The sequence below is a fragment of the Capra hircus genome, chromosome 3 (assembly GCF_001704415.2).
Source record: "Capra hircus breed San Clemente chromosome 3, ASM170441v1, whole genome shotgun sequence".
NCBI classification, from domain to species: Eukaryota; Metazoa; Chordata; class Mammalia; order Artiodactyla; family Bovidae; genus Capra; species Capra hircus.
In genome coordinates, this window is record NC_030810.1 from 101,334,004 (window position 1) to 101,358,276 (window position 24,273).

General features: G+C 44.2%; 1 protein-coding gene across 1 annotated transcript; it reads left to right on the top strand.

Moving 5' to 3' along the window:
• LOC108635625 lies at positions 16,300 to 20,963 on the top strand (the record flags this gene model as incomplete). Its single annotated transcript, XM_018046517.1, is given in 6 exon segments — positions 16,300 to 16,353; positions 16,531 to 16,680; positions 16,682 to 17,834; positions 17,837 to 17,922; positions 17,924 to 18,421; positions 18,423 to 20,963. Coding segments are annotated over 6 exon segments (4,482 nt in total), but the record flags the coding sequence as incomplete, so codon positions are not given.

Below are 24,273 nucleotides of genomic sequence, written 5' to 3' on the forward strand. Positions count from 1 at the left end.
AATAATAAGCAAAAGAAGAGAACAGGAAATTACAAAGCTTGAAAAGAACTTATCCTCAGAACTCTGGAAAGATACAGCTCCTACCCACCTCCAAAAGGCTAGCAGCCAGGCTTACATTTATCGCAAAGGAAACTTGAGAAAATCAACCATACAAAATGATACCGACATTTATGTTCCCCCATTACCATTTCCGGAAAAGGCAATGGCAACCCACTACAGTACTCTTGCCTGGAAAATCCCATGGATGGAGGAGCCTGGTAGGCTGTAGTCCATGGGGTTGCTAAGAGTCAGACACAACTGAGCAACTTCACTTTCACTTCAATTTCAATGGAATGGAATGTCAAATTACTAGATGATCACTTGACGGTAATTAGGCAATTTACTTCTTGTTGAAAATTGTAATATATTTTCTCTCATTTCTTTGTTGTCTGTTTCTGAAAGCCTGCCCAGTATTTTTAAGGTACTGCTCTACTATATTCTCACTTGCATAATTTCTTTAAAAAGAAAAAACTTTTAATTTTGTATTGGATAAAGAATCTGCCTGCCATTGCAGGAGACTTAGGAGATGTAGGTTTGATCCCTGGGTTGGGAAGATCCCCTGGAGAAGGAAATGGCAACCCACTCCAGTGTTCTTGTTTGGAGAATCCTGGGAGAAATATCAATAACCTCAGATATGCAGATGACACCACCCTTACGGCAGAAAGTGAAGAGGAACTCAAAAGCCTCTTGATGAAAATGAAAGAGGAGAGTGAAAAAGTTGGCTTAAAGCTCAACATTCAGAAAACGAAGATCGTGGCATCGGTCCCATCACTTCATGGGAAATAGATGGGGAAACAGTGGAAACAGTGTCAGACTTTATTTTGGGGGGCTCCAAAATCGCTGCAGATGGTGACTGCAGCCACGAAATCAAAAGACGCTTACTCCTTGGAAGAAAAGTTATGACCAACCTAGATAGCATATTCAAAAGCAGAGACATTACTTTGCGGACTAAGGTCCATCTAGTCAAGGCTATGGTTTTTCCAGTAGTCGTGTATGGATGTGAGAGTTGGACTGTGAAGAAGGCTGAGCACCAAAGAATTGATGCTTTTGAACTGTGGTGTTGGAGAAGACTCTTGAGAGTCCCTTGGACTGCAAGGAGATCCAACCACTCCATTCTGAAGGAGATCAGCCCTGGGATTTCTTTGGAAGGAATGATGCTAAAGCTGAAACTCCAGTGCTTTGGCCACCTCATGCGAAGAGTTGACTCATTGGAAGACTCTGATGCTGGGAGGGATGGGGGGCAGGAGGAGAAGGGGACAACAGAGGATGAGATGGCTGGATGGCATCACTGACTCGATGGATGTGAGTCTGAGTGAACTCCGGGAGTTGGTGATAGACAGGGAGGCCTGGCGTGCTGTGATTCATGGGGTCGCAAAGAGTCAGACATGACTGAGCCACTGAACTGAACTGAACTGAATGGACAGAGGAGCCCGGCAGTCTACAGTGCATGGAGTCACAAGGAGTTGGACATGATGAGCAAGCAGCACTCACATAGCTTTTTAAGAATGTTTTGATAGTTTCAGGTGAGCATCGAAGGGACTCAGTCATGTATATACATGTATACATTCTTCCCCAAGCTACCCTCCCATCCAGACTGCCACGTAATATTAAGCATTGCTTGCATTATTCCCAATGAGAGATCTGATGTCATCCTTATTTATGTCTATATATGAGATATCTTTTTTCTCTGGATGCTTCTAAGATTTTCTTCTTGTCTTTAAAAAAACACAATTTGGTTATGATGTGCCTTGATATATTTTTAGTATTTCCGGTGTTTGGGAATTCATTGGGATTCTTAGATCTGTGGATTAATAGTTTTCATCAAATCTGGAAAATTTTTGACTGTAATTTCTTCAGCTATATTTTCAGTACTCTCCTCTCTGCCCTTTCTTTTAAGGACTCCAAGTACTTAGATATTAGGCCATTTAACATGGTCTCACAGCTCACTGATGTATTTTTCTTTTTGAGTGTCATTAAAAATTCTCTTATCTCTGTTTCATTTTGGATAGTTTATATTGCTATACTTTCAAGTTAATGAATCTTTTCTTCTGAAATATGTAATCTGCTATTAAGTCCCATCCAGTGTATTTTTCATCTAAGAGATTGTAACTTTTATCTCTAAAATTTTGATTTGGGTCTTTTTTTTATATCTGCCATATCTCTGCTTAACCTATTGAATTTATAGAATTTAGGTGTATTAACTTTTAATGTCATTTTATGCCACTTCTTATGTCTGTGTCAGTTCCGATTGGTTTCGATCGGCTGTTTTTTTCCTGCACCTCTGCATGCCTAGAAATCTTTGTTAAATGAGGAAGAACTGAATACCAGACACTGTGAATTTTACCCTGTCAAGTACCACAGTTTTGTATTCCTATAAAGCTTGAGCTTTGCTCTGGGATGCAGCTAATTTACTTGGAAACAGTATGATCCTTTTGAGTCTTGCTTTTAAGGTTTCTTAGGAAGGACAAGAGCAGTGCTGAGTCTACAGTAAGGTTTCTCAGCCTCAGCACTATTGATATTTTGGACCAAGTGATACTTTGTTATCAGGGGGGCTGTCCTGGTCACTGCAAGATATTTAGTAGCATCCTTGGCTCCCCACTAAATGCTAGTAGCACCTTGCCCCTAGTCCTTACAAATCAAAAACGTCTCTAGATATTATAGACATTGTTCCCTGGGGGAGTGGAGCACAATTTCCCCTCCCTGAGAACCATTAGTCAAGGGCTAATTATCTCCCATTACTGAAGAAAGACTGTTGAATACTTTACCCAATGCCCTGTGAATCATGCGGTTTCCCAGTATAAGCTGTTGGGAACAGGCTGTCTTCCCAGCTCTCTGTGAGTGCTGATTGCTGCTTACTCTCATTCTCTCGATAGTTCTCTCCCCAGCATTTGTGGGATAGCTTCCTCACACAAAGGCACCAACCAATACTCTGAATACCCTCCGCAGATCTCCAGAGCTCTTTCTCTGTACAGGTCTCTCCTCTAGCACTCTGTCCCACATACTCTCAGTACTTCCTCAACTCAGGGACTCCGACAGCTTCCCCTGAGTTCCCTCCCCTGGGCAGTAGCCTGGGAACCCTCTGAATTTAATTGCACAGCTCTCTTTACTGCTTCCAGTCTCTCAGGGATCACTGTTCTTCACTGGCAGATGTCCAGTATCTTGAAAATTGTTGTTCCATATATTTTGTGTGGTGATTGGTGGTGATTTTTGTAGGGAATGAAGTAGGGTCAGAGTTCTTTCAGGTAAAAGGGTAAATCCAGGTAACAAATTGCATCTTGGACCACAAGCCAGTCCTTTAATTTTTACCTTAAGACTGGGTGCCTTATTTCCTGGTAAACTTTTTTTCTCCCTCTCTGGTTAACTTTGATATTACATAAAAACTGCAACTTAGACCTCTTTATAAAACAGAAGTCAGAATTAATGTGAACGTGTAAGCTATAATGGACCTTAGATATTCTTGAAAGTTAAATTTTAAGACCTTCACAGCTCTCCAAAATTTCCAATATCACCATTGAGGAGGAGCAGAATAAGTGACTCCAAAATACATCACTTTGGCATGTGAATTATTTTGAGTTGATAAGGCCCAACAAACTCTGAAAGAGCTGTTTACCTTCCCTTTAACTGCCTAAAAGAATTTAGATTGATGGCAGAAAAAGAGCTAATACCAAAGATAACTTTTTATCAGAGAGACTTAGCTACATGGTATGGCAAACAGTTGCTTACCAAGCACTTGCTCTTCTCATCTTCCTGGGAATTGTCTCCCTCCCTTTTGAAACCCCAGACCCTTCCCCCTTCTCCTTAGCTGAGGGTGGTGTATAAGCCTCAATTGCTTGACTATCTTTGTGTTTCATATCTTTGGGGCTCCCTTATGTATGAAATTTGTTTCTCTCCTGTTAATCTGCTTTATGTCAATTTAATTATTAGGTTAGCCAGAAAGGAAGATGGGAAAAGTTTTTCCCCCCTAAACCATATATACCATCTCCTCCAAAATTTAATAAAGTAGGGAGTTCCTGGTGGTTCAGTGGTTAGGACTTAGTGTTCTTACTGCTAGGGGCCTAGAGTTTGATCCCTGGTTGGAGAACTAAGATCCCACAAGCCTCTTGGTGTGGCCAGAAAAAAAAAATTAATAAAGTATAATGGAAAATATTTAAGAGGTACCTTAATGAACCATGAACATACATGCACTTTTTATTATTATACTTATTATATAATGAGGGGAACAATAAGATATATAACAATTTTAAAGTAGAATTCAAAGAGAAAATATATAAATGTATAATCAGATACACTAAAATGCATTTGTTACTACAAATATAAATTCACAAGGCAGTAATTGCAAATTACTACAAATACACAAGACAATAGCAAAGACACAAGACGAAGTTAATTTCCCTCATCAGCAGTTATTTGCATTGTTGTCAATTCTCTATGTGAACATACATGAATTTTGGGTTAATCTCAAATTTATATTTCCTGGTTATAAATCTAGGAATCACTTTGGACTTCTTATTCCATACCACTATACCCCATGCACTTAGCAGATACTCTTCAGTTAATCTTGTAAGCCAGTTATCTTGACATTCTTGTTTTTTACTAGAATAACCTTAAAATAATTTTGAAAAATTGTTTATTGTCATGCATCTTAAAAGTGATATTAAATTTTTTTCTCATAAATAGTTGTAAGGTTTATAATTTTTGGTGTATTATATAATGAATACTTTATATTTTTGTCAAAATCTTAGGGCTGCAGATTAAGCTCACTTAAGTTTTGGAAGATGTTTGCCATATGAACTAATTGGTAAAGTTGATCCTCATTGGAAAATCGGTTAGGGAAATCAATCTTTCTGTTAGAAGAAGTCTGTAATTTTTCAATTCAAATAATGCTGTTAATAATATGTATCCTTCTGATAGATAGCCATTTCACATTTGAATTTTAAACTGAATTCTGAGCCCTGCATTTATACGTAGCCTAAGTGTGCCGTGCTTAGTCGCTCAGTCGTGTCTGACTCTTTGCCACCCCATGGACTGCAGCCCTCCAGGCTCCTTCTGTCCATAGGCATTATTCAGGCAAGAATGCTGGAGTGGGTTGCCATGCCCTCCTCCAGGGGATTTTCCCAACTGAGGGATTGAACCCAGGTCTCTCACATTGCAGGCGGATTCTTTACCAACTGAGCCACAAGGGAAGCCCATATGTATCCTTGATGACAATAAAAATGCTGCCTTGTTTAAGATTTCTTGCTGAATTTCTCTCTGATTTGCTATTATAGGACTCTTCCTCAGAAAGAGTGTATTCTTGAATTGTTATCCCCAGGACAGTGCACCAAAGTGAGATGCTAGATGGGTGAGAGTGCAGAGCAGGAGAAGGGCGACTGTGAGAGGGGAGGTTGGAGACAGACTGCAGGCTAATTTTCAGGTAGATGCAATGCATTTGCATTGTTACTATGTTGATACAGTATCTAGAATTGTGTGTGTGTGTGTTTTAATATTTGTTTATTTATTTTGGTTTCTTCTGGTCTTAGTTGAAGCACAAGGGCTCTTTTACAATGTAGATTCTTAGTTGCAGCATGTGGGATCTAGTTCCCTGACCAGGGATTGAACCGTGGGCCCCCAGCTTTTGGAGTGTAGTGTCTTAACCTGGACCACCAGGGAAGTCCCTGTTGTGTGGTTCTTAAAGTGATTTTAATCATATGGGGAAAAGGGAGATTTCTTCCTTGGGTGGCTGGGTAGAAGGTGGTATTGTTTGTTCAGATGCTAAGTCAAGTCCAACTCTTTTGCGACCACATGGACTGTAGCCCATCAGGCTCCTCTGTCCATGGGATTTTCCAGGCAAGAATACTGGAGTGGGTTGCCATTTCCTTCTCCAGGGTATCTTCCTCACCCAGGGATTGAACCCAAGTCTCCACGAATTCTTTACCTCTGAGCACCTGGGAAGCTCAGAAAGTGTTATTATTTCCTAACTATTGTTTTCTAGCTATTGAAAGGTTATTCCTGAGCCATGAAAGATACCGGGATTCTTGGCCTCTGGAGGAGAAAAATTCAATCCGGGGCCAGTGACAAGGCTTGATCACTCATAGCTATTGTGTAATAAAGTTTTATTAAAGTATAAAAGAGAGAAAGCTTCTGACGTAGACATCAGAAGGAGGCAGAAAGAGGGCCCCCCTGCTAGTCTTTAGCTGGATGTTATATAGCTACTCAGTTCAGTCGCTCAGTCGTGTCTGACTCCTTGTGATCCCATGAGCCGCAGCACGCCAGGCCTCCCTGTCCATCAACTCCTGGAGCTTTCCCAAGCCCATGACCATTGAGTCGGTGATGCCATCCAACCATCTCATCCTCTGTCGTCCCCTTCTCCTCTTGCCCTCAATCTTTCCCAGTATCAGGTCTTTTCAAATAAGTCAGCTCTTCAAATCAAGTGGCCAAAGTATTGCTGTTTCAGCTTCAACATCATTCCTTCCAATAAACACCCAGGATTGATCTCCTTTAGGATGGACTGGTTGGATCTCCTTGCAGTCCAAGGGACTCTCAAGAGTCTTCTCCAACACCACAGTTCAAAAGCATCAATTCTTTGGTGCTCAGCTTTCTTTATAGCCCATATATGACTGCTGGAAAAACCATAGCCTTGACTAGATGGACCTTTGTTGACAAACTAATGTCTCTGCTTTTCAATATGCTCTCTAGGTTGGTCATAACTTTCCTTCCAAGGAGTAAGTGTCTTTTAATTTCATGGCTGCAACCACCATCTGCAGTGATTTTGGAGCCCCCCAAAATAAAGTCTGACACTGTCTCCACTGTTTCCCCATCTATTTGCCATGAAGTGATGGGACCGGATGCCATGATCTTCGTTTTCTGAATGTTGAGCTTTAAGCCAACTTTTTCACTGTCCTCTTTCACTTTCATCAAGAGGCTCTTTAGTTCTTTTTCATAAGGGTGTGTCATCTGCATGCCTGAGGTTATTGATGTTTCTCCTGGCAATCTTGATTCCAGCTTGTGCTCCTTCCAGCCCAGCGATTCTCATGATGTACTCTGCATATAATTTAAATAAGCAGGGTGACAATATACAGCCTTGACATACTCCTTTTCCTGTTTGGAACCAGTGTCCAGTTCTAACTGTTGCTTCATGACCTGCATACAGATTTCTCAGAAGGCAGGTCAGGTGATCTGGTATTCCCATCTCTTTCAGAATTTTCCAGTTTATTGTGATCCACACAATCAAAGGCTTTGGTTACTAGCAGTCTGCTAATTAGAGAAAGGAAATGTCTCGGAATTCAGAGTGGCACCAGGCCCTTCACCCACCGCATGCATTTTGAGATAACATCGACACAAGCTGAATCATCCCGGGCCATAAAACGATTGACGTGAATCTTGAAGAAAGGCAGGTTTCCAAGCAAATATATGGTTTCATTAACATAGGAAAAAAATTGTATGTGTAAAACATACTGGTTTGTCAAGTCGGTTCTGAGTCTTAGGCGGAACCAACTTGAAGACAGAGTCCAGGGTAAATACATAGTTCATTAGCATAGCTTAATGAAAAACATTTCCGTAAGAAAAACACATTGGTTAGCTCAAGGTTTGAGAAAAGTTAAGTTCAGGTGGAACCAGGTGTTGTCATGGCAACACAGAATTTTAAGAGAAACCTCCTCTTAATTTTGTATGGAGAAGGGAAAAAACTCTGACACTTGTAGTTTGTTTCCTCCAGCTGCTTAAGAGAGAGAGAAAATCGTCTGACACTCGCAGCCTATTTCCTCCGTTTGGAGACTCCTAGCCTTCTTCCTGTTACCCTCTCAATATCCAGGTCTCCTTTCCTTTCTGGGAACATTCCAGGCTCTGTCCTGCCTCAGGGCCTTCTTGGATGTGTTCCTCAGCTGACGATGCTTTTCCACCCCATTCACTACCTAGCCAGCTCCAACTAATCCTTTGCTGGCTGCATAATTGTCACTTTCCTTCTTTCTTTAAAAGATATTTTTTGATGTGGACCATTTTTTAAGTCTTTATTGAATTTGTTACAGTATTGCCTCTGTTTTATGTTTTGGTTTTTTGTCTTCAAGGCATGTGGCATCTTGGCTCCCTGACCAGGGGTCGAACCCTCACCTCCTGCATTGGAAGCAGAAGTCTCAACCCCTGGACCACCAGGGAAGTCCCTAACTGTCGCTTTCTTAGTGAGGCTTTCCTTGACTAAAGTGTTTACTGTGTGTCAGACACTATGCTAAGTGCTTTACAGGCAACGCCTTACTGAATGTGGTCCTCATGAAGTGAAAGTGAAAGTGAAGCTGCTCAGTCGTGTCCGACTCTTTGCGACCCCGTGGACTGTAGCCCGCTAGGCTCCTCTGTCCATGGGACTCTCCAGGCAAGAATACTGGAGTGGGTTGCCATTTCCTTCTACGTTCTCCCATAATAGCTGGAACTCTATCTTTAAAGTACTTACAATAGTTTACAGGTAAATGTATATTTCTATGCCTCCTTCAAATGACTGTAAACTTTTTCTGTGTCCTTTGGCTCACCCCTGCATCCCAGTGCCTAGCACAGTAACTGACTGATCTTGGGCACTCAGAAAATAGTTGCTGAATGAACAAATGAATGGGAAACATTTGGAAAGTAGGCTGGGGCTTTTTATTTTTCTCTCTCAACTCATTCTCTTTCCTTTCTCATCAATTGTTAATTGAAATACTTTATTCTGATGCTCCCAACTTTTTATCTCCAGTAAGTTCTCTTTACTTAATCATCTGAATAATTGTGTGAAATAACCATTATTATCTCTATTTTATAGTTAGAACACCTGGAGAAAATTATATCTTCCAGTACTATCATCAAATGTAGGGCGTTGGATGTTATAATGTGTTCCTAAGAAGGATTTACTATGTCATTCTCATTACAGAGTGCTGGATCAGTCTTTTTCAACATGACTTGCATTGAATTCAGAGTTAAAGACTCCTGTAAAATTTGTTATATAGACACCTGGATTGATCTAAGTATTAGATAAAGATTCTGGATGTGAGTGGGGTCTGTTGAACTGGATAAGCAGCATTCTTTACAGAATTAAGATTTAAGAAAGTTTATTTTTGCCTTGGTATGTCATGAGTAATAAAAGGTACCATTCATAAATACTATACAAATTTTAAAGCACCAACATGTTACTAAAGAAATAAATCCATTTCTGTAGTTGTAGCTTTCCTATAGGCCATACTTTCTTTCCTGTTGTATAAAACCCTTGAGGATTAGACACTAACTCAAATGCCTTCAGAGTCTTGAAAAGGAAAGCTGCAACAGATTAGCATTCATACTGTCCCTGTATGAGTTACTGAATCTCTGAGCAAGTGAAGTCTGAGTTAAGTCACGAGGGACAGGAGTTGGCCCAGGAATGAGGTGGGAGAGGACACACAACTGCAGAGTGTCCAGGTGTCATCCTCCATGCCAGAGGACAGCATTGGGCCACTCAGGGAACTGCTACCAGTTTCTGTGGGGTTAGGACAGGGATGTAGGGAGAGATGAGGCTGCAGAAGTAGGCAGAGCCTTCAAGATCCCAAAGGACCGTTACCACCCATACTATTAATAACATCCTGGGGGTTGACTCTGGGACTCTGGGCAGCAGGAGCCCAGGAGGACTGCTAGCAGAGCAGTGACACTGTTTAATTGACATTTCAGAAAGATCATGATGGAGACCATCAAAACTGTATTGGAATTGGGACTTCCCTTAGCGGACTTCACCTTCCAATGTTGGCAGTATGGGCTCCATCCTTGGTTGGTTGGGGATCTGGGGCCCCAGAGGCCTCACAGCGAAAAAAAAAACAAAAAACCCATAAAACAGAAGTGATATGGTAACGAATTGAATAAAGACTTGAAAAATGGTCAAAAAATCTTAAAAAAAAATTGCACTGAAATTAAGATACACTTGAGACTCTGTGGGGATGGATGGGAAAGAAGGGATTTGGTAATGGATGAGAACTGGGGCATGTGAGAGAGGAGGAAATTAGGGTGTCACTTGATTTCTGAGCTTGGATGGGGGATGGTGGAAGGTATTCTTCGAAGTGAGGAAAGGAGAAATGTTTGGGGGGAGAGGGAAGAAAGGTGAGCTCTGTTTTAGACATACCTGTGGAGATGTCCAGTGAGCAAATAAAAAAGTCAGGAATTTGAGAGAGAGAGACCTGAAAATGCCCATTGATTTAATTACACAGAACATATTAGAGACCTCAGGAAATGCTATTTAGATGAAGTGAGGCTGGAGGCTAGACTGGAGGGCGTGGAGGATGAGTAGAAAGTGAATATACGTATGCATGAAAGTTGCTCAGTGGTGTCTGACTCTTTGCAACTCGTGGACTGTAGCCCGCCAGGCTCCTCTGTCCGTGGAATTCTCCAGGCCAGAATACTGAAGTGAGTAGCTATTCCCTTCTCCAGGGAATCTTCCCAACCCAGGAATCGAACCCAGGTCTCCTGTATTGCAGGTGGATTCTTTACCAACTGAACCACCGGGGAAGCTCTGTGAATAGATGTGTAAAATCAGGAACAGACTGGTCTTCAGACAGCTTGCCCTGCGGAGGGGCAAGGGCAGCAGCTAGGGGGTAAAGAATTGTTTTTAAAAATAAAGGTCTTTCGTTTTTGGCACTTAAAAAAAAATACAGAGACAGTATCAACTGTACATGCTAAGAAAATTTAACAATACAGAAATTATAAAAAATAAAAGTAAAACCTTGTCAGCCTAGTTTTTGATCAGACTCTTGAGCTGTGGGCCTGGCACCTACCATTAAGCACTCTCCACTTCTGGCTGATCCAACCAGTCCATCTGAAAGGAAATCAGTCCTGAATATTCACTGGAAGGAGTGATGCTGAAGCTGAAACTCCAATACTTTGTCCACCTGATGCGAAGAACTGACTCATGTGAAAAGACCCTGATGCTGCAAAAGGTTGAAGTCAGGAGGAGAAGGGGACGACAGAGGATGAGATAGCTGGATGGCATCACTGACTCAATGGACTGAGTGGACTCTGGGAGTTGGTGATGGACAGGGAGGATTGGTGTGCTGCAGTCCATGGGGTCGCAAAAACTTGGACACGACTGAGCGACTGAATCGAACTGAACTGACTTCTGGCCCACTTCCATGTAAACCTACTCAAGCCTCTTTCACCCAATATTGAACAATCAATAATGATAGTAGAAACCCTCATTCCTATAACACTATCCCATTGCTACCCCTTCTCTTTCTACCACAGCCAAACTTCCGAAAGGGAGAAACAATACACATTTTTCAACTCATTAAGTTCAGGCCCCAAGTACTCTTTGAATTGTCATTCACGGCTACTAAATTCAGTAGATATTTGTCAAGCCTTATCTTATGTTATCTCTTCATAGCAGTTAACAGTATTGATTACTTTCCTTTAAACTTCCTTTTCTCTTGGTTTCCTCAACATTATCTCATCCAAGTTTAATTTCTATGTCTCTGGAAATTTTCCTCTTTGTGCAATCATTTACTTTCTTTCTTTTTAAAGCTTTTCAGCTGTGCCACGTGGCAGGCCAGCTCTTAATTCCCTGGCCAGAGTTCAAACCTGCACCTTGTACAGTGGAAGCACAGTATCTTAACCACTGGACTGCCAGGAAAGTCTTTGGAATAATTTACTTTCTTATTAAATTTTGGGACATCTGTCCTTTGCCCTCTTTTCTTTTCATGTGGCATGATCTGGCAAACTTAATTACTGTTTAACTACAGTGTGGTACAAAGGTTGAGTTCAAACAGACTCTGTCCCCTTCTGGCTGTTTCGTATTTTCAAATAATGATCAATACTCCAATTTTCTGATACCAGCTGGGTGTTCAATAATTTAATTCAATTAAAACTCCAACTGCTTGGAGTCAGTACACACCTTGGATTAAGGGCTTAATCTCACAAGACTGCCGCCGTTTCAGATATGGGCTGCAAATGGGGTGCCCAGCTTACCACCACTTCTGCCTGGCTGAATTATAAATTTAGAGAGTCTCATGCCCCATCTCCCTGTACACCCTGCCACAATCCAGTAATTCACAAAACTCAGGAAAGCATATACCTTCCATAACAATTTTATTATAAAGGATATAACTCAGAGACAACCAAATGCAAGGTCTGAGGCAGAGAGGAGAGGGTGGAGAAGCGTTGGCCCAGAACTTCCATGCCCTCCCAGCACATCAAGTTCACCAACTTGAACTCTCCCTCAAATCTTGTGAGAGTTTTTACTTGAGGGTTTTATGATGTAGACACAACTGATTAACTCATTTGTCACTGGTGATTGAACTCAACCTCTAATACCTCTCCCTCCCTAGAGGTCAGCAGGTGGACTGTAAGTTCCAAACTCTAATCACATAGTTGGTTCCCTAATTCTAAAGTAATACTCTTCACTAGCCTCATTAGTATAAATTCAGGTATGGTTGAAAAGGGCTTGTTATGAATAACAAAAGATACTCCATCACTCAGGAAATTCCCTCTATGTCTGGGTATTAGACTCACTTAGGTCTTTTTCCATCTCTGGTTGTTTCTTCCATCTCCTTTGAAAGTTCATCCCCTTTTATTAAACCTTTAAATGTTGGCAATATTTAAGACGTGCTTGGTTCAATGATTCATTCATGTATTGAGTCTACTCAATAAAGTGTTTATTAAACGTCTACTATATATCAGGTTCTCTTCTGAGTGCTAGGCTTAGAGCAGTGAAAAAAATATGCAAAAATATTTTAAAGTCTTTTATGGGTGTTATTAATATGATGCATTCCTCAGAAGATTCTGTTGTATGGTTCTCATTATAAAATGCTGGCTTGGTTTTTCTCAACATTGCTTTTGTTGAGTTCAAAGTTAGATGGTGATCAAAATTAAGGAAAAAGAAAGTAGAAAAAGCTGATAGGGAGTACCAGAATGGGGATTGGATTACAATTAAATAGGCTAGTCAGGGTAAAACCTCCCTAAAAAGATGACATTTTAACAAAGACTTGGTGAAAATGAAGGAGCTAACCATTTAGGTGTTTGGGAAGATCACAAATGCAAAGGCTAAGGTGGGAGTAGGCTTGGTTTTTCAAGGCATGTCAAAGAGGTTACTGTGGCTACATCAAGGCTAGTGAAGTATACAGAAAGAGTAGTGAAGGCTGGGAAGCTAAATTACAAAGAACTTTGTTGGCCATTGTAACTTTGGCCTTTACACTGAGTGAGATGGGGCACCATTGGAAGGTTGTGAGTAGAGCAGGGACATGATCTGACTTACATGAGCTAGCTTAACAGTATTACTTTTTCTGTTAGATAGAGAAGAGGCTGAAAGGGTGATTTTCTTCCCTTTGCCCTCAAATCAATTTCTTTCCTTTCCCACTCTGGAAAGCAGCTTCCACCATCCAAACCCAGAAGCCTGGATGGTAGCGGACTCCTCCTTCTCTCCCATGCCTTACATCCAATCAGGTACCACTAATCAGGGTGACCAGTTAGGAAGTTATTGCAGTAGTCTAGATGAGGGAGATGTTGGCTTGGACCAGGGTGGGAGTGGTAGAGGTAGTTATTCCAGATGTAATTGCATGTAAAGACAGTAGGGTCTGATGAATTACAAGTGGAGTATAAGAGAAAGAAAGAAGTCAGGGTGACACCAAGGATTTTGGCCTGAGCAACTGGAAGTGTCGAATTGCCCACAACTGAGACAGGGCAGACAGTAAGAGGAACAGACTTAGAGAAGAAGATCAGGAATTCAGTTTGGTGTGTATTAGGTTTGAGATAGACAAAAAGACTCACGCAGTAGAATAGAGTGCATAGACACAGACCCACACATATGTGGACCCCCGATTTACAATGAAGGTGTCCCTGCAGTCTTGCAGAAAAAAATGTGATCTTTTTTATCAAAGGGTGCTAGATCCATTGGATAGCTGATGGGAAAAAAAAAAAAAGCCTTGACTCTATTATATCTCATGCACAAAAATCAATTCCAGATGGACTATAGATATAAACATGAAAAGTACAACAGCAAAACTTCTAGAAGACAACCTGGAAGATCTTCATGACCATAGGGGAAATATTGACAAAACACAAAAATCACAAACCATAAAGGAAATATATTGATAAGTTGAACTTCATTATAGTTCAGAATTTTTATTAACTGAAAGATCCCAGTAGTAATAATGAAAAGGCAAGCCTCAGAGTGGAAGGAGGTATTTGCAAAAACACATCTGATGAAGGATTTAAGTATGAAGAGCTCCTACACACCAAGAAGGACAGTCTAACAACACATACTACACACACACCCTGCACACTTGGGACTCTACAAAGATGCTGGAAGTGTTCCACTTGATGTTCCACTTCTTAACATCTTGCAGGTCATTTTGAAATAATAGGTTACAGTTTTGATCTGTTTTGTGGATATGTCTTTCTAGACACACTGTTGTTTGTAGGGGTATTATTTTGCTACTTATGTCTTTTTTTTTTTAATGTAACAACTTCATGAACATTCAACCTAAATCCTTTTTTGTTGCTGACTTTAATGTATTTTTCTTGGACTTTAGAGTAAGGCAGGGACACTTTTATAACTTCACAGAGCTTCCTCTGTGTTTTGGTATAATATTAAAATATGAAGCCTGCTTTCTGAGATTTGCAGTATCTGTTCTCCTGGACTTTGATCAGGACCTTGCCTCTCTCTCTCTCGTCCTTGCTCAATTTTGATTCTACTCCTTGAATTTTCTCTCCAGCTGGGAGTTCTGTTCTGGAGGGAAGCCCTGGGACATGAGTTCCAAGAGTTCATAGGAGCCAGACTGCCCCAGCCCTCTCAGTCCTTACGGGTGTCCCTTACACGCTCCATTTCACCTGTGCCTTCTGTACCTGTTGCTATTTTGGAGTTATGTTCTTGAGTGCATCAGACACTGACCCATTTCTTCCTTGTTCTCATATTGATGCTGACACTGTGCAGCACTGGATTATTAATTTGTCCTCACTTGCCTTCATCTGGGGATTCACAGGGATAATTTATTACTGAAGTTTTATTGTAAATATTCATAGTTTAGTTTTGCTTTCTAGTTGCTTATCTGTTTTTATATGACGACTCAAGGAGAATGAAAAGCTATGCTGCTGCAGCTAACTTCCCAGAGTCTCCTATGTGTATACTTTATTGTATGCATACTTAAAAAAAGACTTTTAGTTTTTAGAGAAGTTTTAGCTTCACAGAACAATTGAACCGAAACTATGGAGAGTTCCCAATGTTAGGGACCAAACGATGGTCTCTAGGACCTGAGTCATGTTTACCAGGAAGAGACAGGATATGCGCTCATCCTGCCTGGCCAATCATGTAACACCAGCTACTCCTGTAACTGAGACAAAGAACTGCCTGTATATAAGCCGCCATACTCCTTTGTTCATGACTCTTGTCAGATTCCCTTGTGTGGGATGAGACTTGGGCCCTAGCGCGCTAGGAATAAACAAACTCCCTTCTTGCGTTTGCAATACTGTGGTGGACTTGCTCTCTCGGTCGGTTCGGAGATACGGGCTCGGAGCATAACATCTGGGGGCTCGTCCGGGATCTCCATCCGGCCGGGGAGGACAACTCTCCTGGTAGAAGGGAGTAACCTCGTTAGGAGATAAGAGCTCTGAGCACCGGTGCTAATGTTGCAGAAGCCCAGATTAAGTCCGAGGCCTAGTATCTTACTGGGGAGGCATCTGGCTGTAAAGTGCAGAGGCAAGTCAGCATAAGGCCGGGGCCTAGTTTCGTGCTGGGGAGGCAGCTGGCTCTGATACTGGATTAAGTCAGCGTACGGCCGTGGCCTAGTTTCGTGCTGGGGAGGCAGCTGGCTCTGTGAACATCCTGCAGGTCAGACTGAGTGCATTGTCGGTGGCCACCTTGTGTTTGTTATCTGTTTGTCTATTTGTGGTGTCTGCGCTGCTCTTTGTGTGCTCTGTTGGCTCCCAGTGTACTTTTCTGTGATCATGGGACGAACAACTTCTACTCCTTTATCTTTTATGATTAACCACTTCTCTGATTTCAAGTCTAAAGCTCAGGATCTTTCGTTACTGGTAAAGAAGAGCAAACTGGTGACTTTCTGTTCTGTCGAGTGGCCCACCTTTGACGTCGGATGGCCACAAGAGGGAACCTTCAATCCCCAAATTATCCAGGCAGTTAAAGAGAGGGTGCTTACTCCTAGTCCTGCCGGGCACCCAGATCAGACTCCCTACATTCTGGTCTTGCAGGATCTAGTGAGGAACCCGCCAGAATGGCTTAAACCCTTTGTTCTCGCTCCTCCTAAACCTTCCTGTCCCTCTTCCCCAACTCCAACCTTACCAAGCCCACAGGTGTTAGTAATGAAGGCTTCCGAAGAAAAAGAAGAAAAAACGGATGAAAATCGACCAAAGCCGGTATTCCAGGAATCTTCTCTGTATCCTAATCTGATAGATCTGGAGACCGAATTGTTCCCACACCCGTATGCGGATCCACATCCGCCCTTGCTTTCACAGGTTTCATCGGGAGAAGCCAGGAGGAGAACCGAGCCTTCAGCTCATCCCAGAGAAGGGGGCCCTGCCCAGGGAACTCAGGGAAAAACAAGAGAAAAGGCCAATGTAGTGGAAGAAGACCCGGAAGTCCCCTCCTCCACTGTTCACGCGATTCCAGTCCGGGCAGGACCAGCCAGAGAGGGTGGAGAGCGGACATATCAGTACTGGCCCTTTTCCACTAGTGATTTGTACAAGTTGGAAAACCCAGACTCCCTCCTTCTCTGAAAAACCACAGGGTCTTATTGATCTGTTAGAGTCTATCCTTTTTACTCATAATCCCACTTGGGATGATTGTCAGCAACTGTTACAGGTGCTTTTCACTACAGAAGAGCGAGAGTGGATCCTGTCAGAAGCTCAAAAGAATGTGCCAGGGGTGGATGGGAGGCCCACAATACAGCCTAACCTCATTGAGGAGGGGTTCCCCTTGGTGCGACCCAACCGGGACTTCGAACGCGCTGAAGGTAGGGAGTGTCTCCGGGTATACCGTCAGACTCTTATGGCCGGCCTTAGAGCGGCCGCCAGAAAGCCAACTAATTTGGCCAATATCAATTCAGTGAGGCAGGAACCAAATGAGAGCCCAGCAACCTTCCTTGAAAGGATAATGGAAGCTTTTAGACAGTATACCCCTATGGACCCACAGGCAGATGAGTCACGAGCGGCAGTTATGTTAGCATTTGTAAATCGAGCAGCCCCCGATATTAGAAAAAAATTACAAAAGATAGAGAGGTTAAATGAACAATCCTTGCAAGATCTAGTGAGGGCAGCCGAGAGAGTTTTTAATCATAGAGAGACCCCAGAAGAGAGAGAGGACCGCATTAGAAGAGAAGAAAGAGAATTTAGAGCTGAAGAAAACCATAAAAATCAAAAAGAGCTGGCCCAGATATTTTTTGCTGGGGTTGAAAACAAAAACAGGTTCCAGAAAGGGAAAACACTGGACTCAAAAACTGAAGAAAAAACGACAAGGCGTAAGCTTGAGAAAAACCAATGTGCGTTTTGTAAAGAGTTTGGACATTGGAAAGATAAATGCCCCCCAAAAAATCTAAAAGAGGAGCCCAAGAACCCCAAAAACGAGACTCCCTCTCCAGACAGTCATATACTCTACGCGGGTGAGGATAGCGACTAGGGGTGTCAGGGCTCGAAGCCCCTCCCCGAGTCCTGGGTAACTATAAATGTGGAGGGGAAACCGGTTGGCTTCATGGTGGACACGGGAGCCCAGTACTCAGTCTTAAGCCAAAAAGATGGACCCATGTCTAAGAAAAGTAGCTGGGTGCAGGGAGCAACCGGGACTAAACGATATGGATGGACTACAAAACAGCATGTGAACTTGGGGGCCCACCAGGTGACCCATTCTTTTTGGTGATACCTGAGTGTCCAGCGCCCTTGTTGGGAAGGGATTTACTGTCTAAAGTAAATGCCCAAATTCATTTCGACCACAGGACAAGTGTCGGTTTTAGATGGGACCGGGCATCCTCTTCAGGTCTTGTCTCTGGCATTAAAAGATGAATACAGACTCTACTTGCCAGAGGCCCCAGCGACAATAAGCCCCGAAGTACAACCATGGGTTCAAAGATATCCTCAGGCCTGGGCTGAAACTGCAGGAATGGGACTAGCCAAACAGAGGCCCCCTATCATTGTGGAACTGAAAGCCAGTGCGTCCCCAGTGAGGGTACGACAGTATCCCATGAGTCAGGAGGCTCGACAAGGAATTACTCCTCATATACAACACGTCATAGACGCTGGGGTCCTGAAAAGGTGCCGGTCCCCATGGAACACTCCCCTGTTGCCTGTGAAAAAGCCTGGGGGAACTGATTTTAGACCGGTTCAAGATCTACGAGAAGTCAACAAACGGGTGAGTGATATTCATCCTACGGTTCCTAACCCTTATACATTGCTAAGCAACTTGCCTCCAAACTACACTTGGTACACTGTTTTCAGATTTAAAAGATGCCTTTTTTAGTTTGCCTCTTGCCCCCGCAAGCCAAGAGATCTTTGCCTTCGAATGGCAGGAAGACGGTGGTCAGACCCCTGTGCAGCTGACATGGACTCGCTTACCACAGGGTTTCAAAAACTCGCCCACGTTATTTAATGAGGCCCTGGACGAAGACCTCCGTGAGTATCGGGTTGAACACCCTACCATTGTTTTATTACAATAAGTTGATGACCTTATGCTGGCGGCGGCTACAGAGAAAGAGTGCCAAGAGGCAACAGGTGACCTTCTCCAAACCTTGGGGACTTTAGGTTACCGGGCTAGTGCCAAAAAGGCCCAGATTGCCAAGCAAGAGGTTACATACCTCGGTTATAAGATAAAACAGGGCCAGAGGGGGCTAACACAGGCTATGAAAGAAACCATCCTCCAGATCCCTGAGCCGGCTAACCCTAGACAAGTGAGAGAATGTCTGGGAACGATGGGATATTGCCGGTTATGGATCTTGGGGTTTGCAGAAAAGGCCAGGCCCCTATATGAGGGGACCAAAGAAAACAAGGACTGGAAATGGGCTGAGCCAATGAAAGAGGCCTTCCAAGAGCTCAGGCGAGCCTTGCTAGAGGCTCCTGCCCTTGCCCTCCCTGATCCATCTAAGCCTTTCCAATTATTTGTAGATGAAAAGCGGGGGATAGGAAAAGGGGTACTAACACAGAGATGGGGACCATGGAAGCGACCTGTAGCTTACCTTTCCAAGAGACTGGACCCAGTGGCAGCCGGATGGCCACCTTGCCTCCGTATCATCGCGGCCACCACGCTCTTAGTCCACGTTGCTGATAAACTGACTTATGGACAGAGACTCTTGGTCTACACTCCTCATGCCATAGAGAGAGTTTTAAAGCAACCCCCAGGTAAATGGATTTCTAATGCCCGCTTGACGCACTACCAGGCCTTGCTACTTGACACCCCACGGATTCATTTCCAAACGCCCTGCACTCTAAATCCGGCCACTCTTTTGCCCAATCCGGGGGAAAATAGCCCCCTCCATGATTGTGATGAGATACTGGCCGGGGTAACAGCAATGCGAAAGGACTTAGCCGATACTCCACTGGATAACAGTGAGCTAAGATGGTTCACAGACGGCAGCAGTTATGTAAAAGATGGACAGAGACGGGCGGGAGCCGCAATAGTAGATGACTCTGGACGGACGATATGGGCAGAGGCCCTTCCCCCGGATACCTCAGCACAAAAGGCAGAGTTAATTGCCCTGATTCAAGCATTAGAGAGAGCCAAAGGAAAAAGAATAACTATTTTCACTGACAGTCGCTATGCTTTTGGCACGGTACACATCCAGGGCCAGATATATCGGGAACGGGGGTTTTTGACAGCTGAAGGAAAAGAAATTAAGAACTTGCCTGAAATCCATAGACTTTTAGAGGCTGTACAGATGCCTCGGCCTGTGTCAATAGTACACGTACCTGGACATCAGAAGGGTGACAGCCCCACGGCACGAGGGAATCGTGCCGCAGACCTGGCAGCTCGAAAAGCAGCTGATGAAGATTTCATCACCCCTGTGTTGGCGATCGGACTTCCACCTCCAGGTATGGGAACTCTGCCCCCAACCCCTGAGTATTCATCCACAGACTTTGCTTGGATCCAAAAACACACCAACCTTCAAAAAGATAAAGATGGATGGTACCGAGACTCAGACGGCTACTTGATACTCCCTGCTCAGTTGGGACGGCAACTATGTGAGCATTTACATTTGTCTACTCATCTGGGAGAAGAGAAGACTCTGATGCTCTTTCAAACTGCGCGCCTGCGATTTCCCTGGCACCAGACAACTGTAAAGAACATAGTGCATGCTTGTAAGGCGTGTCAACAGATGAGGCCAGGAAAAGGACAACATGCAGGACTGAGGTATCGGGGAGAAGGACCAGGGCAACACTGGGAAATAGATTTCACCGAGGTAAGGCCAGGCAAGTATGGTTACCGGTACTTGTTAGTGTTGGTAGATACCTTCTCAGGGTGGGTAGAAGCTTTTCCTACAAAGGGAGAAACCGCGATGATAGTGGCAAAAAAGATTTTAGAAGAAATAGTTCCCAGGTTTGGCCTGCCAGTGACCATCGGCTCTGATAAGGGACCTGCCTTTGTGAGTCAAATAGTTCAGAGCCTTGCCCTAGCCCTGGGGACTAAATGGAAGTTACATTGTGAATACAGTCCACAGAGCTCAGGGCAAGTAGAAAGAATGAATCGGACTCTAAAAGAAACTTTAACTAAATTGGCTATAGAGACTGGCGGGGACTGGGTGACCCTCCTTCCCTTCGCCCTCTTCCGTGTGCGGATTACTCCTTATCAACTTAATCTGACCCCATTTGAGATTCTGTATGGGAGACCTCCCCCTGTATGTCCAATATTTGAAGGGAAGAAACTACCGCCTCCCACGTTGGGGCAACTCCAAGAGGCCTTGTTGGCCTTAAGCAAGGTGCACTCTCGTGTCTGGAAACTGCTCCGGGAAATACATGTGGGTCAAAATAAGGGAACTATTCCCTCACATGACATTGGCCCAGGAGACTGGGTGTGGGTCAAAAGGCACCAAACCAAGGCACTAGAACCCAAATGGAAGGGTCCTTATGTTGTTCTTCTTACCACCCCAACTGCCCTAAAGGTTGACGGTATCGGGCCTTGGGTGCATTGCAACCACGTACGCCCAGCTGCTTCAGCAGAGCAAGAAGACGCTAAGAAAGAATGGGAAGCATCTCTGCACCCGTCCAACCCCTTGAGGCTAAAGCTTCGAAGGCGCCAACAGGACCAGGACAACTCGGCTGGGCCCTCTTGTGGATGACCCAGTTACTCTGCTCCGGAGTTGCCAGCATGAACCCGCATCAACCCGTCAAAATCACCTGGAAGCTGCAAAATGGACTAACACGAGAGGTGCTAAACTCCACTACCGCAATACATCCACCAAACACATGGTGGCCAGACTTGTACTTTGACCTTAAGCCGATGGTAAATGTGCCTTGGGCTAGGGGTTATCTCCGAGAACAAGGGTTCTGGGCATGCCCAGGCGCGCCCAGGCGCACCCGGGCATGCCTGGAAGACCTGTGGGGGGGCACAAGACTCTTATTGTAAAACTTGGGATTGTGGTACTTCTAATGATGGACCTCAGCGCTGGGAAGTAGGAAATCGAGATTTACTTAATTTCTCATTCGCCAAGCCCCTCCCTAGGGTCCTTGGAGATCCAAGTTTTAGCTGTGAAAGTTGCAATTATGCACAAGTCAGAATAAGGTTCAATCCAGAAAAAAGCAAAAAAGAGGGGACCTGGATCTCTGGCCTATCTTGGGGACTACAGACGAGGGAATCAGGAGGGTTTGGGGTTGATGGGAAAGGGGTTATAGTAGTGAGCCAGGTCTTAGAGCCAATTCTTGTACACAGTATCGGGCCCAACAAAGTAGAAAAGCTGGCTGTAACCCCCCGCCTAACGACTTCCATGCCAACATCTTTGGCAGTGAGTCCCGAAGCAGAAGGGCTCGCTGAAATAGATCTCCTATGGAAGCTGATTAGGGCAGCTTATGCCACCCTGAATCAGATCCATCCTGAGGCAACTAAATCTTGTTGGTTATGTTACAACCTAATTCCCCCTTATTACGAAGCAGTAGGCCTCAATGCCTCTTATGACTTGGCCAACAGCACCGATCCTCCTCAATGTCATTGGGGGGACTGAAAGGTGGGTCTGACGATGAAAGAGGTATGGGGAAAGGGCTTATGCACGGGCACGGTGTTACCAGCAAAGTCTCCACTTTGTGTGCATGTCGTCGAGCCTGATGATTTGCCTGTAGCTAAATGGTTAATACCTCAAATGGGGGGATGGTGGGTCTGTTCACACACGGGGCTAACTCCATGCCTGCATAGCTCAATCTTTGACCCCAAAGAAGAATTCTGTGTTATGGTGGCTGTCATGCCAAAGATTCTGTACCGACCAGAGAAAGCAATATATGATTATTGGGCCCAGAAATCAACTCTAAATCCTCCAAAAAGAACTTATAAAGTTAAGAGGGAACCTCTTACCGTCATAACCATAGCAACTATGTTCGGTCTTGGAATAGCCGGGGCTGGAACCGGAATAACAGCTCTGTCCCTGCAAGGCCAAGGATTTAACTCCCTGAGAGCGGCCATAGATGAAGACATTACCCGTATAGAGCAATCTATTAGTCATTTAGAATCGTCTCTAACTTCTCTATCTGAAGTAGTTCTGCAAAACAGGAGGGGATTAGATCTGCTCTTTCTGCAACAAGGGGGACTCTGTGCTGCCCTAGGAGAAGAGTGCTGTTTCTATGCGGATCATACAGGAATAGTTAGAGAATCTATGGCCAAAGTGAGAGAAGGACTAGCCCAACGTAAACGAGAATGTGAGGCTCAACAGGGATGGTTTGAATCTTGGTTTCAACAATCCCCTTGGTTGACCACCCTAATCTCCACCTTGCTGGGACCCCTGCTAATACTTGTACTGATGCTTACCTTTGGCCCATGCATTATCAATAGACTTGTAGCCTTTGTAAAGGAACGCATAAATACCGTACAGCTGTTTGTGCTTCGAGAATATCAAACTGTGTCTCAGGACCGAGAGGAAGATTCCTCTATAGGACCTAAGGACAGGGGGGAATGTTAGGGACCAAACGACAGGCTCTAGGACCTGAGTCGTGTTTACCAGAAAGAGACAGGATATGTGCTCATCCTGCCTGGCCAATCATGTAACACCAGCTACTCCTGTAACTGATACAAAGAACTGCCTGTATATAAGCCGCCATGCTCGTTTGTTCACGGCTCTTGTCAGATTCCCTTGTGTGGGATGAGACTTAGGCCCTAGCGCGCTAGGAATAAACAAACTCCCTTCTTGCGTTTGCAATACTGTGGTGGACTTGCTCTCTCGGTCAGTTCGGAGATACGGGCTCGGAGCATAACATCTGGGGGCTCGTCCGGGATCTCCGTCCCGCCGGGGAGGACAACTCTCCTGGTAGAAGGGAGTAACCTCGTTAGGAGATAAGAGCTCTGAGCACCGGTGCTAATGTTGCAGAAGCCCAGATTAAGTCCGAGGCCTAGTATCTTACTGGGGAGGCATCTGGCTGTAAAGTGCAGAGGCAAGTCAGCGTAAGCCTGGGGCCTAGTTTCGTGCTGGGGAGGCAGCTGGCTCTGATACTGGATTAAGTCAGCGTAAGGCCGGGCCTTGTTTCGTGCTGGGGAGGCAGCTAGCTCTGATACTGGATTAAGTCAGCGTAGGGCCGGGGCCTGGTTTCGTGCTGGGGAGGCAGCTGGCTCTGTGAACATCCTGCAGGTCAGACTGAGTGCATTGTCGGTGGCCACCTTGTGTTTGTTATCTGTTTGTCTATTTGTGGTGTCTGCGCTGCTCTTTGTGTGCTCTGTTGGCTCCCAGTGTACTTTTCTGTGATCATGGGACGAACAACTTCTACTCCTTTATCTTTTATGATTAACCACTTCTCTGATTTCAAGTCTAAAGCTCAGGATCTTTCGTTACTGGTAAAGAAGAGCAAACTGGTGACTTTCTGTTCTGTCGAGTGGCCCACCTTTGACGTCGGATGGCCACAAGAGGGAACCTTCAATCCCCAAATTATCCAGGCAGTTAAAGAGAGGGTGCTTACTCCTAGTCCTGCCGGGCACCCAGATCAGACTCCCTACATTCTGGTCTTGCAGGATCTAGTGAGGAACCCGCCAGAATGGCTTAAACCCTTTGTTCTCGCTCCTCCTAAACCTTCCTGTCCCTCTTCCCCAACTCCAACCTTACCAAGCCCACAGGTGTTAGTAATGAAGGCTTCCGAAGAAAAAGAAGAAAAAACGGATGAAAATCG